This window comes from Microtus pennsylvanicus, chromosome 11 (genome assembly GCF_037038515.1).
Source record: "Microtus pennsylvanicus isolate mMicPen1 chromosome 11, mMicPen1.hap1, whole genome shotgun sequence".
In the NCBI taxonomy this organism is placed as follows: domain Eukaryota; kingdom Metazoa; phylum Chordata; class Mammalia; order Rodentia; family Cricetidae; genus Microtus; species Microtus pennsylvanicus.
This window is the reverse complement of record NC_134589.1, coordinates 51,427,134-51,440,445: the sequence shown is the minus strand read 5'-3', so window position 1 is coordinate 51,440,445 and position 13,312 is coordinate 51,427,134. Positions and strand designations below refer to the sequence as shown.

At 50.6% G+C, this 13,312-nt stretch overlaps 1 protein-coding gene across 1 annotated transcript; it reads right to left on the bottom strand.

Annotated features, from left to right (window-relative positions):
* Positions 1 to 5,084: 5,084 nt before the first annotated feature.
* On the bottom strand, positions 5,085 to 12,776 carry LOC142831598 (polyunsaturated fatty acid lipoxygenase ALOX15-like). The gene is made up of 14 exons (XM_075941811.1): positions 12,642 to 12,776; positions 11,093 to 11,297; positions 10,750 to 10,831; positions 10,546 to 10,668; positions 10,324 to 10,427; positions 9,971 to 10,131; positions 9,093 to 9,236; positions 8,078 to 8,287; positions 7,193 to 7,279; positions 6,931 to 7,100; positions 6,649 to 6,770; positions 5,973 to 6,073; positions 5,684 to 5,851; positions 5,085 to 5,574 (listed from the first exon to the last, which is right to left on the bottom strand). The coding sequence occupies exons 1-14, from the start codon at positions 12,774 to 12,776 to the stop codon at positions 5,395 to 5,397; spliced, it is 1,992 nt and encodes a 663-aa protein (XP_075797926.1). The 3' UTR covers positions 5,085 to 5,394.
* Between the last annotated feature and the right edge of the window lie 536 nt (positions 12,777 to 13,312).

Here is a 13,312-nt window from a genome sequence, read left to right as displayed (position 1 = left end):
TGAATCTCAACTCATCACGCCAAGGGGAGGACACCAGAAAAGGGGATTGTCATAGGCAAAGCAGTTAATCCCACAACAGTCTTGGTTGCCTGGGGACAGAGCGCGAGGGGGTTGCAAAGGATGCAGGACTCCCCAGGAATGGATGCGCATTTTCTGGAAACCATGATGGATTATTGGGCATAAATTCAAAAACAATGCAAGTTCACTTTTATGCACTCGCCATACTTTGCTTCGATAACTATGTCCAAAAAGAGCTGTGAAAAAGTTTTCAGACAAAGACCCCAAAGCTTCTTCTACCCACTGTTGCCGTCTGTTCTGTAGTCTGCATCTGGGAGAGGGCCAGACACAGAAAGAGAGTGTCTCAAGCTGGCCCAACAGCCCAGAAAATCTCAGCCTAGAGGAGCCAGAAGAGTACCATTCAATGATTACAGCCCTGATGTCCCAAGGATCTGAGTTAGTATATTAAAATTGTTCAATGGGGGTTCCCCTGGGTCATGACCAAAAAAAGTTACCTTCTGTTATACTAAAAAAAAAAATTAATGTTGCATTTTCAATTGAAGGTCATATTTTACATTTTACCTACTTTTTGGATTATATATTCAGTTTCAATGTTGAAAGCTTAAGATTACACGTCCTTTTGCCCATCAAAGCCAGTCTAAAGCTTTGGGTTCATCCTTCCCTCCTTCTTCATGTCTGTTTGTCTTAGTTGCTTTATACTGCTGTGACAATAACAAACAAACCAAAACAAAGCAACTTGGGTCAAGAAGGCTTTGTTTGTCTTCCTTTTTCTGTGTGTGTGTGGGGATTTTGTGTTGTTATTGTTTGGTTTGTTTTGCTTTGGTTTGTCAAGACAGTTCTCTGTGTATACCTGGCTGCTTTGGAACTCACTCTGTAGACCAGGCTGGCCTTGAACTCACAGAGATCTGCCTGCTTCTACCTCCTGAGTACATCAAGGTCCCGCATTTAGGTGACACCTGTCAGGGTTCAGCCTCAACGGGTTCGTGTGTTCCATAGGTTAAGGGCCTCTGGATTAGGAATATTTGGCAGACAAAAGCAGAGATACAAAAGAAATAGACAGAGACACAGAATAGAGTCAGGAAGGCAACCCAGTGAATACTGAATTTACCCATGTTTATTTTTCACAAGCTTATTATAGTTTGTTATAGCCCAACTCAAAATGGGGGAAGAAGGTAAAAGACTGCTTTACGATGATACAAAGAACAAACAAAGCGATTACCTCTTCAACCCCTGAAACATCAAGTAGCTATATCCTGAGTTAAGTATTCTGACGTTTAGGCAGGACATGCAGCGACCATATCTTAGGCCAAGCATCCTGTAGGTAGCCACTCCCTGGGTCAAACCTCCTGTCAGAACCTTGGAGGAGCAAGAATAGGCCTGAACTCTCTGACCTTCAGTCAAGGTGGAATGGATCCACACATCCAAGGGCACGACGTGAGTACTGGGATCACGGATATGCCCACCACCGCCTAACTGGCTTCCGTATTCTGGGTCACAGTCCACCACTGAGGAAAGCAAAGGCAGGGATCTGGAGGCAGGAACTGGAGCAGAAGCCGTGGGGTAGTGTTGCTTACTGGCTTGCTGCTTATGACCTGCTCAGCCTGATTTTCACACACCCCAGGACCACTTTCCTAGGGCTGTCACTACCCACAGTGGGCTGCCCCTCGCCATTGATCATCAACCAAGAAAATGCCCTATAAACTTGTCTACAGACAATCTGATGGAGGCGTTGTCTCAGCTGAGGTTCCCTCTTCTCAGATGACTGGAGCTGACAAAAAGCCAAGCAGCAACTAGTCCTTTGGCAATCTCAAGCATCACCAACCGCTGCTGGCTCTGCCTTTGCCTTATTTTGCCTTGCTCTTCCCATACACCTTACCACAAGGTCACATTCTTAATGAGTACCTCTGAGAGGATGCCCCAGAAAGGATCATGCAGTAAGAGGACCCGTGGTGCAGTGAGCTGGTAAACATGTTTTTCCAGATAAAGGCAAAACTCTAGAGTCTCTTGGCTAGATTTACCTAAGAGTGCAAACAAGAACCAGGTTGCAATGATGCCTCCTTCTCGCCAAGTGTAAACTTACCCTGTGTATTGTTTCAGAATCTTTTGTTTGTAAGAATCTTCATTAAGTCATTCTGACAAAAGTGTTTTACTATACCCGGGTCCCACCAGGAGGCTAAGATTGGTATGGGTTGTTGTTGTTGTTTTGAGACAGGGTTTCACTATGCAGCCCCGGCTGGCCTTGAACTCACAGATCACCTGCCTCTGCCTCCCTGAGAGCTGGGATTAATGGTGTGCACCACCATACCTGGCCTTACTGACTCTTAATGACCTGTCATAAGAAAACATACGTGTTAACCTTAGAACGGGGTGCCCAGCTGTGAACCCTGGATTTGGGAGGCGGAGGCCAGAGAAGATCAAGGTCACGGTCAGCCAAGGTCAGCTGAAAGGAGAAAGGGAAGGACAGAGAGACAGAAACATGTATTTGCCAGACTATGTCTGTGGCAAGAAATCATGTTTACATACACACGTGTAATGCAGCTCGTAACCCATGACCTCACTTCCCACTCAGCAACCACGGGACGTTAAGGGGCCTGACTCTAGTATCAACCCCCACGAAGGCCAGGCCTCTTGGTTTTCATCCTACAAGTCCGTGTGTAACAAACTTGAGTGTCTACAAAGTTTATTGGCACAAAGCAAGGAGACTTGGGCTGTTCTCTATATGAGACCGAGGAGAAAGCCTGTAAAAATGTAAAAGCATTGAGCAAGGAACCAAAGACGTGGGGCCCAAGGGGAAGGGTGTGGCCCCTAAGGAATGGGGCACAGCCTCCCAGAAGGGCATGGGCTCCAGGGAGATAGAGGACTCCAAGGAAAAGGGTGTGGTTTCTGAGGAGCAAGGACCAGTGGAGGTGTGGCCTCTGCGGGGGGGGGGGGTTCCCAGTGAGAAGCTGGCCTTTCTGTGGTGTCACCTTCAGGACCCTGTTCTGGGTTCCTGAAGAGCCTCCAGGAGCAGTTTCAGAAGAGCCTTTGCTCTCCTGGCCTATGGTCCTCACCCCACTGCCAACGGCTCCTCCTAGCACCTACACTGCCAGACTCCAGTTCTGCTCTGGAAACTATGGTATGTTCCCCTGACTTTGAAGGTTTTTCACAGAGTCTAGCATTACACTCCACTCCCACCCCTCAAGTCTTCCCTGTTCTTCCTTCAAGAATTGATTGCCTCACTCAGGATAGTTTTTTCTAGTTCCAGCCATTAGCCTGCAAATTTCAAGATGTCATTGTCTTTTACTACTGAGTAGCACTCTATTGTGTAAATGTACCACATTTTTTAAAATCCATTCTTCAGTTGAGGGGCATCTAGGCTCCTTACAGTCTCTGACTATTATGAATAACACTGCTATGAATGTAGTTGAGCAAACGTCCACGTGACATGATTGAGCGTCCTTTGGGTTTATGCCCAAGAGTGGTATTGCTGGGTCTTGAGGTAGATTGATTCCCACTTTTCTTAGAAATCGCCATACTGATTTCAAAGTGGCTGTACAAGTTTGCACTCCCACCAGCAATGGATGAGTGTTCCCCTTACTCCACATCCTCTCCCCCATAAGCTATCAGACTGAAAGTGGGAGAACCTTCATAGGACCAAATGAGGTTCTCTGAATGTGGGTGACAATGTGCGGCTGGGGTAGACTGTGGGGCCACTGTCCATGGGACCAAGACTTAACCTTTTGCTTGAACTGGCTTTTTGAAGCCTATTCTCTTTGGAGGGATACTTTGCTCAGCATAGACATTTGGGGGGACAGCCTTGGTCCTGCCTCAAAGTAATGTGTCAGACTTTGTTGATTCCCCATGGGAAGCTTACCCTCTCTGAGGAGTGAATGGGGGTGGGGTCTGGGAAAGGTGGGGGTGTTGTGAGAAGCAGGAGGAAGAGAAGGAGTAGAAACTGGGATTAATATGTAAAATGAGAAAAGATTGTTTTAAAATTAAAAGAGAGAGAGAGTTGAACCAAGGGTTAAAGAAAGGTGGAGTCTGATAGTATAGCTTTCACCAAGCGCCCTGGGGCCCTAGGTTCTACCCCGAGTAACACACAGGCACCCACACAGATCAGATCAAGTACACACGTCTTTCGTGGAATTAAGAACTGGGTCAAGCAGACTTGTTTTCCTTACAGGAACACGTTGGCCTTATCTGTGCTGTTTGTTTTTAAATTCACACAGGTTTTCAGAGGAAGAAAGAAAACCCCCCAATTCATTCTTCCAAAATGTCATCCTGATGCCCCAGTTAGACATTGCTAAGTCATGCTGTACTAAGAGAACCATGAGGTTTTCTAGACTTGTCAAATTGATTTGGCACTTCCCAACTGGCAAATGGGAAATAGCTTATAGACATGTCTCTTAATCCTTGAAGCCAAATATCTCCAGCTAGAAGCAATTTTAAAAGATTTACCAGTTTTCCTCCATTTACATTTTCTTTCTTTTTTTTAATATTTATTTATTTATTATGTATACAATATTCTTTCTGTGTGTATGCCTGAAGGCCAGAAGAGGGCACCAGACCTCATTACAAATGGTTGTGAGCCACCATGTGGTTGCTGGGAATTGAACTCAGGACCTTTGGAAGAGCAGGCAATGCTCTTAACCGCTAAGCCATCTCTCCAGCCCCCCTCCATTTACATTTTCAAAGTGATTTGTAAAATGAAAATTTTGAGAATACAAACAGCTTGGCAATTGCTATGGTTACACTCTTTTCCAAATCCCCCCAGGTAGAAAGAAAGAACAGTCTGGATGCTCCATAATCTTTGCCAACATTTTATTTACAATAATTCAATCCACGCTCTTTTCTATCATTAGTCCAAGCCATCTTTTCTATTGCTACTAGACTCTACTCAGGTTTGAAGTCTATTCAACTCATAAAAGGTGTACAACAGCCAGGCGGTGGTGGCACACGCCTTTAATCCCAGCACTCGGGAGGCAGAGGCAGGCGGATCTCTGTGAGTTCGAGGCCAGCCTGGTCTACAAGAGCTAGTTCCAGGACAGGCTCCAAAACCACAGAGAAACCCTGTCTCGAAAAACCAAAAAAAAAAAAAAAAGGTGTACAACAATGGATAGCATCGCCCTCTTGCGTCCCTGGTATGCTGTGCTGTTCTGAGCACGGCCATTAATTACCTTATAGGCAAGGAAAAGAAGAGAGGACGGCTGAAGAGAGGCTCTCCCAATTAGCACATTCAAAGCAAACTGTTCACTGCAGCAGACAATGGAAAGCTGGCACTAAGAGGGGCTCCTGCAGGGGCAGAGGATGGGGCTTGGGAGGGCAGGACTGCAACCACTCGAGTGTGGGGCAGTGCTTCGCTAGGGGTGAGTGAAACAAGAAAAAAGCTGGAGCTGCTCATACGGCCACGCTGTTTTCCACCAGGCTGGGCTTCATGTACTCATAGGGTATGTCCAGGCTCTTATTACGAATCTCAATTTCCTCTTCCAGGGCAGCCAGCTCCTCTCTGAATTTCATCAGCACAGCTTTGGCCTCGGGGCTTGAGAAGTGTTCCTCTGAATGCTGGCCCAGAGGCACCTGGGATGCAGGGTGGGGGAAGCAGCTTAGAACCTGTGACCCTGACCCTTGAGGACACATGGCTTCCCCTCTGAATCCATCCTCTGGACCCTGAATAGCTGACTCTCACCATAACAGCCTGGCGTCTGCCCAGCAGCCAGATAACATTTATCTGGAGAGTAGACTGATGAGGGTCGGGCAGTGTGGCCATCAGCTTCTCCATTGTCGCATCCTTGGTGGTAGGTGGTGGCAGCCGCATGGTACAGGGCGCATTAGGGACCCAATAGAACCAGTCCAACTGGAGAGACAGTGATCTAGGGTCAAGGCTGGCTAAACACGAAGGCCCTTGGCCCACATGCTCACATTTCCCTCCCCCACTACAGGACCCAAATTCCCGACTGCCTCCCTCTGGGAAGTACCTGGCCTAGATGGACAGAAGAGTGCTGAGCGGTGCAGGTGAAGATGCACATGGTGATAAAGTGGCAGGCCTGAGCCCGAGACTGCAGAGAGATGGGAAACCCTACAAGAGGTGTGGACGGTTAGTGTGTGACGTCACCACAGCTGCTAGAAGTGAGGCCTAGGGAGGAGTGAGGAGGGATGCCAGGAGCTTGTGGAAGCTGGCACAGGAGTGGGTGCGGTGAGGGAAGAGAGGAGCCATGGCAACTATATCATATCCCACCCAAGGCTTGGGGATCACGGTGAAAGAGAGGGCAGATGGGCTGTAGGAGATAGAGACAGAGGAAAACGGTGTCTTCCGGGCGTGACAGGCCTGATGGATGTATTCATGAGCTCAAGGTGGCCGGTTGCCCACATAGCAAGTCAGCATTATAAAGAAAAGTGGGAAGGGGCTCATGAGTCCTCGCGCCCTAAATGAGGAGCTATGGACAGCTGATGGCTTCTGAGGGAGGTCAGCTTTCTTTCAGGGTGAGGTTAGCCTTAAACTTTTTATGAGCACTGTTCGTACTGCACCTAGAAAAGCCTTTGGGGGTTTTCATAAAGATTGAAATGCTTCTGGAAGATTCCACAGAGGTATAGAGGGTTCTGGAGAGGTCTCAGAACTTGTGTCTTAGTTCTCATGCCAGGGACCCCTATTACCTCTCTTCTGGGCACCTTGCAGCCCAATCTCTGTGATTTCTCGACACCAGTTCTGCAGTTCATGGTCATCTCTCACGGCCGCGTCGGTCTTGTAGTGGAGATCAAATATTCCCGTCACATACCTGCCAGCAAAGGTCAGGCAAGCGCACTGAAGCCCTCTGCTCCCGGATCAGACGGCCAAGTCAGAGTGTCCACCCCCAACCAAGGCACAGACCTCCTATCCCCCTGGTCTTCTCTACCTGCACCAGCACCCATACCCGTCCTGCAGACCGTCAGCCTCACCGATTTATGACTTCCCAGAGTCGCAGAGCATCTTTAGCATAGAAGCAAGACTGAACATCCAGGAGCCCCCGTTCAGCCAAGTCGTCAGGAGGACACAGTGAGCTGTAGGTTAGAAAGGCGCTGGCTTGCTTGATAAGATCCACGTGGCCTCCTCCGCCTGTGCTCATAGCCTACAGGACCAAGGACAGGCAGATGCAGTCAAATCAAGCTGCCCTAAAGTCAGAGGACAGAGTGAACCTGAAACCCATTTCTGTCCCCATACCTTGTCAAAAAAACCACTCTCTCCGATCAGATCACTCCTGGCCCGGACATTAATTTCCAAGGTGTAGAGCAGGTGAGGAACTAGAAGCTAGAAGGAGAAGAGGTGGGAGGGGTAAATCCAAAGAAATCTGGGCCAGGTCCCTGCAGGAAGCCCGGCTGCTAGGCTGCAGTCTGGTCCTCGGCACTGGGCGTGTGCTGATCTGTGCTGCCTGGCTGGTACCACGCATCGACTTACTGCCTTCTGACATGGCTTTCCCTCCCTGGGTTTCTCTTCAGCAGTCTTCCCTGATCCCCAGAAGAAACTCACCCTCAGGCTGCTGCTCTGACTCTACACTGTCCGTCATGGCCAGGATGTTGGATACAATCATTATCGTCTTTTTTTCTCTCTTACAGGACATAAAACTCCCAGAAGATCAGATGTTTCCACTGTCATCTAGACTAGTTCTGAGCAGAGATATCCAATATCCACTTTTTTTTATGGATGAGCTCTTTGCTCTGATTGGCTGTAGTCAACCAGGCTACTCTTGTTGCCTTAGGCTGCAGTTTCAGAACCTTTCAAAGAAGGCTGTAAGGAATCTGTAGTGGTTGTGCACGGTCTTCTCTGATTGGATGGAATCTCTAAGTCATTTGCATCTGTTATTGCACTGTGTATATTTATGTTTTGTATATTAAAAGAATACAATCTTTACACCTTTTCTTGGGAGTTACCTTCATCACACCCCCTTGGGAATTAATATCATCACTGACACGTAGAGGAGACCACCTCCCATTCACCACTCATCCTACTTCCCTGGACCCTGAGATGCCACAGAGGGATGCTTCAGGGGCAAGAACGTGTCTTGGACAGATAGAAACACAGGCAGAGCAATAATGAATAAGACATTACCTTAAAAACAGGGTGCACTGAAGGCAGGGTCCTCCTGGTGGCCACAGAAAAGACTTCAGCCATCAGGTGTCCTCTCAGGAGATGAGACTGTATCTCATGCAGCTGCATGTCAGAGCTACGGACCCAGCATTTGGCCAGGAGCCAGTCCACTGGGGGATCCGCGGGTGTAAAAATTGGCGGTGGGTCCGATCCAGTTTTGGGCAGTTCAAGCTGGAGCAAAGCCAGAGTGTTGAGTGAGGAGCTGCGTGTCAGGGGCTCAGTGGTCCCTCTCTCCTCCATCCCGCACATGTGCAGAAATCTTGGCCTCTCCCTCATCTTTTAACACCTCCTGACCACAAAGGTCCAAGTCTCCAGGTTTCAGCTGCTAGTTAGAGGATTTGTATGTGTCCTCATGACCTCAAGATTGGCAGGACCAAAGCCTACGTGGGTGTCTCTCTGGCCTCAGTGTTGTTTCTGGAGAAACCTGCCTGACTCCCACTTTCCCTGTGTCCTTGACTCTAGCTCAGTTGATTCTCCTTCTGTTCTACCTCCTCTTCTTCCCTATGAGTTCTACTCACCTGGGACCGCCCCCCAAGTCTTAACTTGAGACCCTAAACCCAGCGTTAGTAACCCCCTTCTTCTATCCATTCTAACACTGAAAATGTGGAGGAACGTCTTTCCCAGCGGCCCACATTCCGCCTCCTGAGCTCAGCTTAGCTGGCCTTTCTCATCTCGGTGCAATCCCCAGAAGTCTCCAGCCTTCTCCCCCTAGGGCTCTGGGGACAGAGGCCACCCATCCCCCCAACACTCTTCCCAGGATCCTTCCTGGACCGGTTCTATCCTTGGCATCGAAGCTTACCCAAGCTAAGGAGCCTGTCTCTCCAGCCACACACCCCTTAAAGTCAGAGGCTGCCCATCTCCTCCTCTGGGGCCTCCTCAGTGCTTAGGGAATGGCACTACAGAGAAGGGAGAGAGAACCTGGGCAGCAGGCCCATCAGAGGAGGCCACCCTGGGGTACACCCCCAGGTTCGCTCACCTGGATGGCCATGGGCAAGAGTTGCCCATCTGGCTGCAGCTTCAGCATGACTAAAGGGGCAGCCAGGTACTGCTGTCTGCTTTGGATGACATTGGCCTTGATCCCATTCAGAAGGGAGAAATCGGCTTCAAACAGAGTGCCTTCCTGCACAGGGAGAGAAATGGGGGCTGCTGTCGGCCTGGAGAGTCTTCTTCCCACCCTGGGTGCCCAACAAAGAGAGGAGAGAGAAGAAAATCGACCTGTTTCCTGCAGTGACCTCTGGATGGAAAGAGAGACGCGAGTGGGCTGAGCAGAGGGGCGGGGTCTACGGGGTCTTAGGAGCACGTGCAGAGCTAGTCTAGGGGAAGTACCCAGAATCATGGGGGTGGAGAGTGCTAAATTCTGGGCTCAGGGACAGGCCAGGGGCAGGGTGATTTTCCCACTGGCCTGTTTCCCTGCAGAAACGGATCAGAGAATTCTTGCTTAACACAGCAAAACCAGGATTCAGGTGCAGGTCTGTCTTGCCCCATGAATGTTGTCTCTGTCCCATATTCGTTCCTAATTAACAACACTAGCCCTGACCTGGATCCCCTTACCCTGCATCCCTCTGGACCTATGGCCTCTAGGACCATTTCCCAACTTTCAGTTTGTCTCTACCCCAACTAAGACTGCCATCCTCCGCCATCCACTCTCCTGTAGTAGGAAAGCCACGTCCGTTTCTCCAGATCGGTCTGGGATTTCGCCTGCAGGATCCCCCTCTTGACAACCAGCAGGGAGTTCTGAGACTCCACAGTGAATCTGAGAGCAGCAAGGGCTGGCACAACGCTGCCTCTGCTTCCCTGCTTGGTCTCTCTTGGCACCAAACCCCCACCCCACCCCACCCCCCCCCGTGTTCACACCTCCAGCTCCTTGTGAAGTTCGGCCTGCAGCTTCTCCATCCCCTGAGGGAATTCCAGACGGGAAGGAAGTTGAGTAGATCGCCTCAGCACCATGGGGTTAGCACCATTGAGAAACTGGTACCCAAAGAAAGCATCCTCTTTCCAGGAGCATCGAACCCGCTCTAGGGATGGGAGGTGAGTGTATCTAAGATCCACGTTCCTGGTCCTTCCCACACCTGCCAAATCATCCCAGCTTGGCCCAGATTTACCAGAGAGACAAAAGCCTCTGCCCCCACCCCCAACCCGGTTTTCTCATCTCCCTGCACTTGGGAAGGACTTGGGGGTAAGAGTGATGTTGGAGTAAGTGAACTAACCAGCCAGTTTGGTGCGGCCAAGCTTGAAAACCCATGTGAAGTCATCTAGGTCTTTCCAGGAGGTCAGAGAATTTATAGGAAAGTTGAGAAGGACATCTGCTTTCCTTCAGGGAAGAATGGGAGAAAGGGCTCAACAGTTATACTTAGAACCAAACCATACGGTGACTGTGCCACAGGCTAGACCAGCTCGCCTCCCCTCACACCAGACACCCTGGCTCTTACCCCCAAACCCGAGAAGCTTCAAATTCAACTTTTTTGTCCTCTCGAAATCGCTCATCTACAGGGAGGTCAGACAAGCTGGTCGCGGCCACGTTCAGGATACCACCATTCTTCCAGTTGTCCCACCTGCGGGGCGGAAACAGCATCAGACTGGGCTCTGCAGGAGCTGCCCTGCTAATCACCGCGGGTCACTGGAGTTGGGCTCACCGGTACAGACTCTTTCTCTCTTCCAGTTCCTCTTCTCTATGCTTCCTGAACAGGCCTTGAGTGTCTTCAACCACAGTGCAGCCTAGATGTGGACGAGGGAGGCGTTCTGGGATGTCTACTGGGAGTCTCTCTCTGGTCCCTGCCAGCTCGGGCTGTCCCCTGTGCCTGCATCTGCACGCCCCTCCCCCGAGCCTCCATGGCACCTGGGCCAGCTCCAGCAACACACTTCTTTGACAACTCCTTTAAAACAAACAACCCCCACCCACCCACACACACCTCCAGACTCCAGTTCCCACCCTGCCCGGTCTTCCTCACATAACTGAGGCCCCACCCCTCTGCTCACCGGTGCCCTCAGGGAGGCTCAGGATGCGGGTGCCCTGCACCCATCGGTAACAGGGAAACCTGTACTCTGCTCCCTGGTCTCCCGGGCCCTTCACAGAGATCCAGTTGCAGAACCAGGCGTCATCCAGAAAGTAATGGAGTTTCTGCATTTTCACGAACAGCAGGGGCCCCAGGTGCTCTGGCACATCCACTTGGAATTCCACCTCCTGTAGGCAAACACAAGGGGCAGAGGACAGGGTGTCCAGGCTGAGTTCTGCTTCCACTGGGCCACAGGGAAAGCCACGCGAAGGAAGCCAGAAAGAGAAAGGGAGCACGCACTAGCAGGGCCCCACGATATCACTCTGGGTTGTCACTCAACCAAGATGAGAGTGCTGGGGACAGAAGATGAAAAGGTACCCTCTCTCTCCTTCCTTCTCTTTGTCCCCCTTGGAGGTAGGCTGGGGGCGGGTGAAACCCTGCCTGAAGCCCAACGAGAACACAGGTGAGATGGGAGACCCCACCAAGGCAAACGATCCATAGGAATTCCGTGTAGGCTGAGCCAGAATTTCAAGAGGACGGTCTCTAAGCAGAAACCTGGACTGAAGAGAGGGTGGGATAGAGAGAACGAGGTCAGGGACGAGTAGACACCAGGTAGAGTCCATGGAGAGAGTAGAGGCTGAAAGGACCAGCACCTTCCTTCAGCCAGCCTGCCGGTTCCCTGCACCTGTGTCTTCGTGCCCTGCCCCAAGCCTCCATGACACCTGGGCCGTGAAGCTAGGGCTGGGGAACCACACAAGACCAGATCCTGAGGGACATAGAATAAGCAAGAAGTTTGGCCGTTAGTACAGAGGAAGAACTGGAGACCTTGGAAGGCTTGAACAGGCAGGCTGTCTTAAAGTAGGAATGTTCAAGGTGACCTGGAGTCTAGCAGGTCTAGGGGACATTCGCTGGTGGCCAAGGACTGGGCAAAACGCAGGTGAAATGCTTGGGGAACAGAACTGACCCAGCTTGCTCAACACTTGTATAGATGAAGGGCAAGACAGGGAGAAGCCCAGTAAGTGCCTTATTTCTCTATCTTCCTTTGAAGTGAACATAAGACAGCATCCGGATCTGGAAGGATCTGAGAGTCGTAAGAAGAAAAGGAAAGCAAGACCAGCCACATATAAACGGGACAGCACAGAGTATTGTGCACCCCACACCCTCCTTCCCACCCACTCAGCCCTAAGATTAAAGATCCAGGATCTGCAGAGAAGATGGGAAATTCTAACTTCTAAAAATAGAGAGGTCCGACAGCCGGCACTACAGATAGTTGTCCAGCGGAGTTCTGTGAAATGAGGGATGTACAGGACTATTCCCGCCAGGCGGCTGCCAATAGCTACTGAGCACTCACGGAGCGCCTCTCTGCATGCTCTTTGCTTCCCAGGGCTGTGAGAGCCTTCCATGGAGCTAAGGAACCAGCACAGGGCTCCTTGGGATTTCTCTGGCCTTGCCCTCCCCCGCCCACCCCTTACCCCCCCCCCACTCTCCCACCCTACCCCCTGCCAGCCTAGCCTCAGCTCTGTGAAGCTCACCGAGTTCCGTTGGGGTGCTAGCAGCATCCCGAGAGATGCTTCTCCATGCTCGCCCACCAGCCACAGGTGGACTTTGTCTATGGAGCCCGCGTACAGCGAGCACCCAGTGGAGACACGGATGCAGAAGACTCCCATCTTGCAGATGTAGCTTTCTCCCTTCTGAGAGTCAAGAGGGGTAGATGCGCTAAATAAGAGAGCCAAGGCCCCACCCCTTCAGAAGTCTTGGTTAGGGTTGAGCAGAGGGTGGCACATGTCCAATCAACCCCGCCTTGACACATTGCCAATCAACCCCACCTTGATACGTGCTGGGGCCCCCACTACCTCCGGGAGCCTAGCTACAGCCCCAGAAAAGGCCGGGCCCTGGCCAAAGCAGAGCTCTCAAAAGTCATTTTGGTGAGAGCAAGATAAGAAGGAGACGTAGATGGGGATTTGAAAAACAAAATGTAAGAAACACTCAATATCTGGTCCAACAAGAAGGCAGAATGAGAAGACCCTGGCTGACTTTAGAGGAAGAGAGCCCCAGTGGCTAGAAAGTGCCACTCGCCTAATCTCTCTCTCTCTCTCTCTCTCTCTCTCTCTCTCTCTCTCTCTCTCTCTCTCTCCATATATATTGGGTGGCTAAACATCGCAAGTTGGATCACCTATATCTAAAGATAATACTAAGGTTGCAG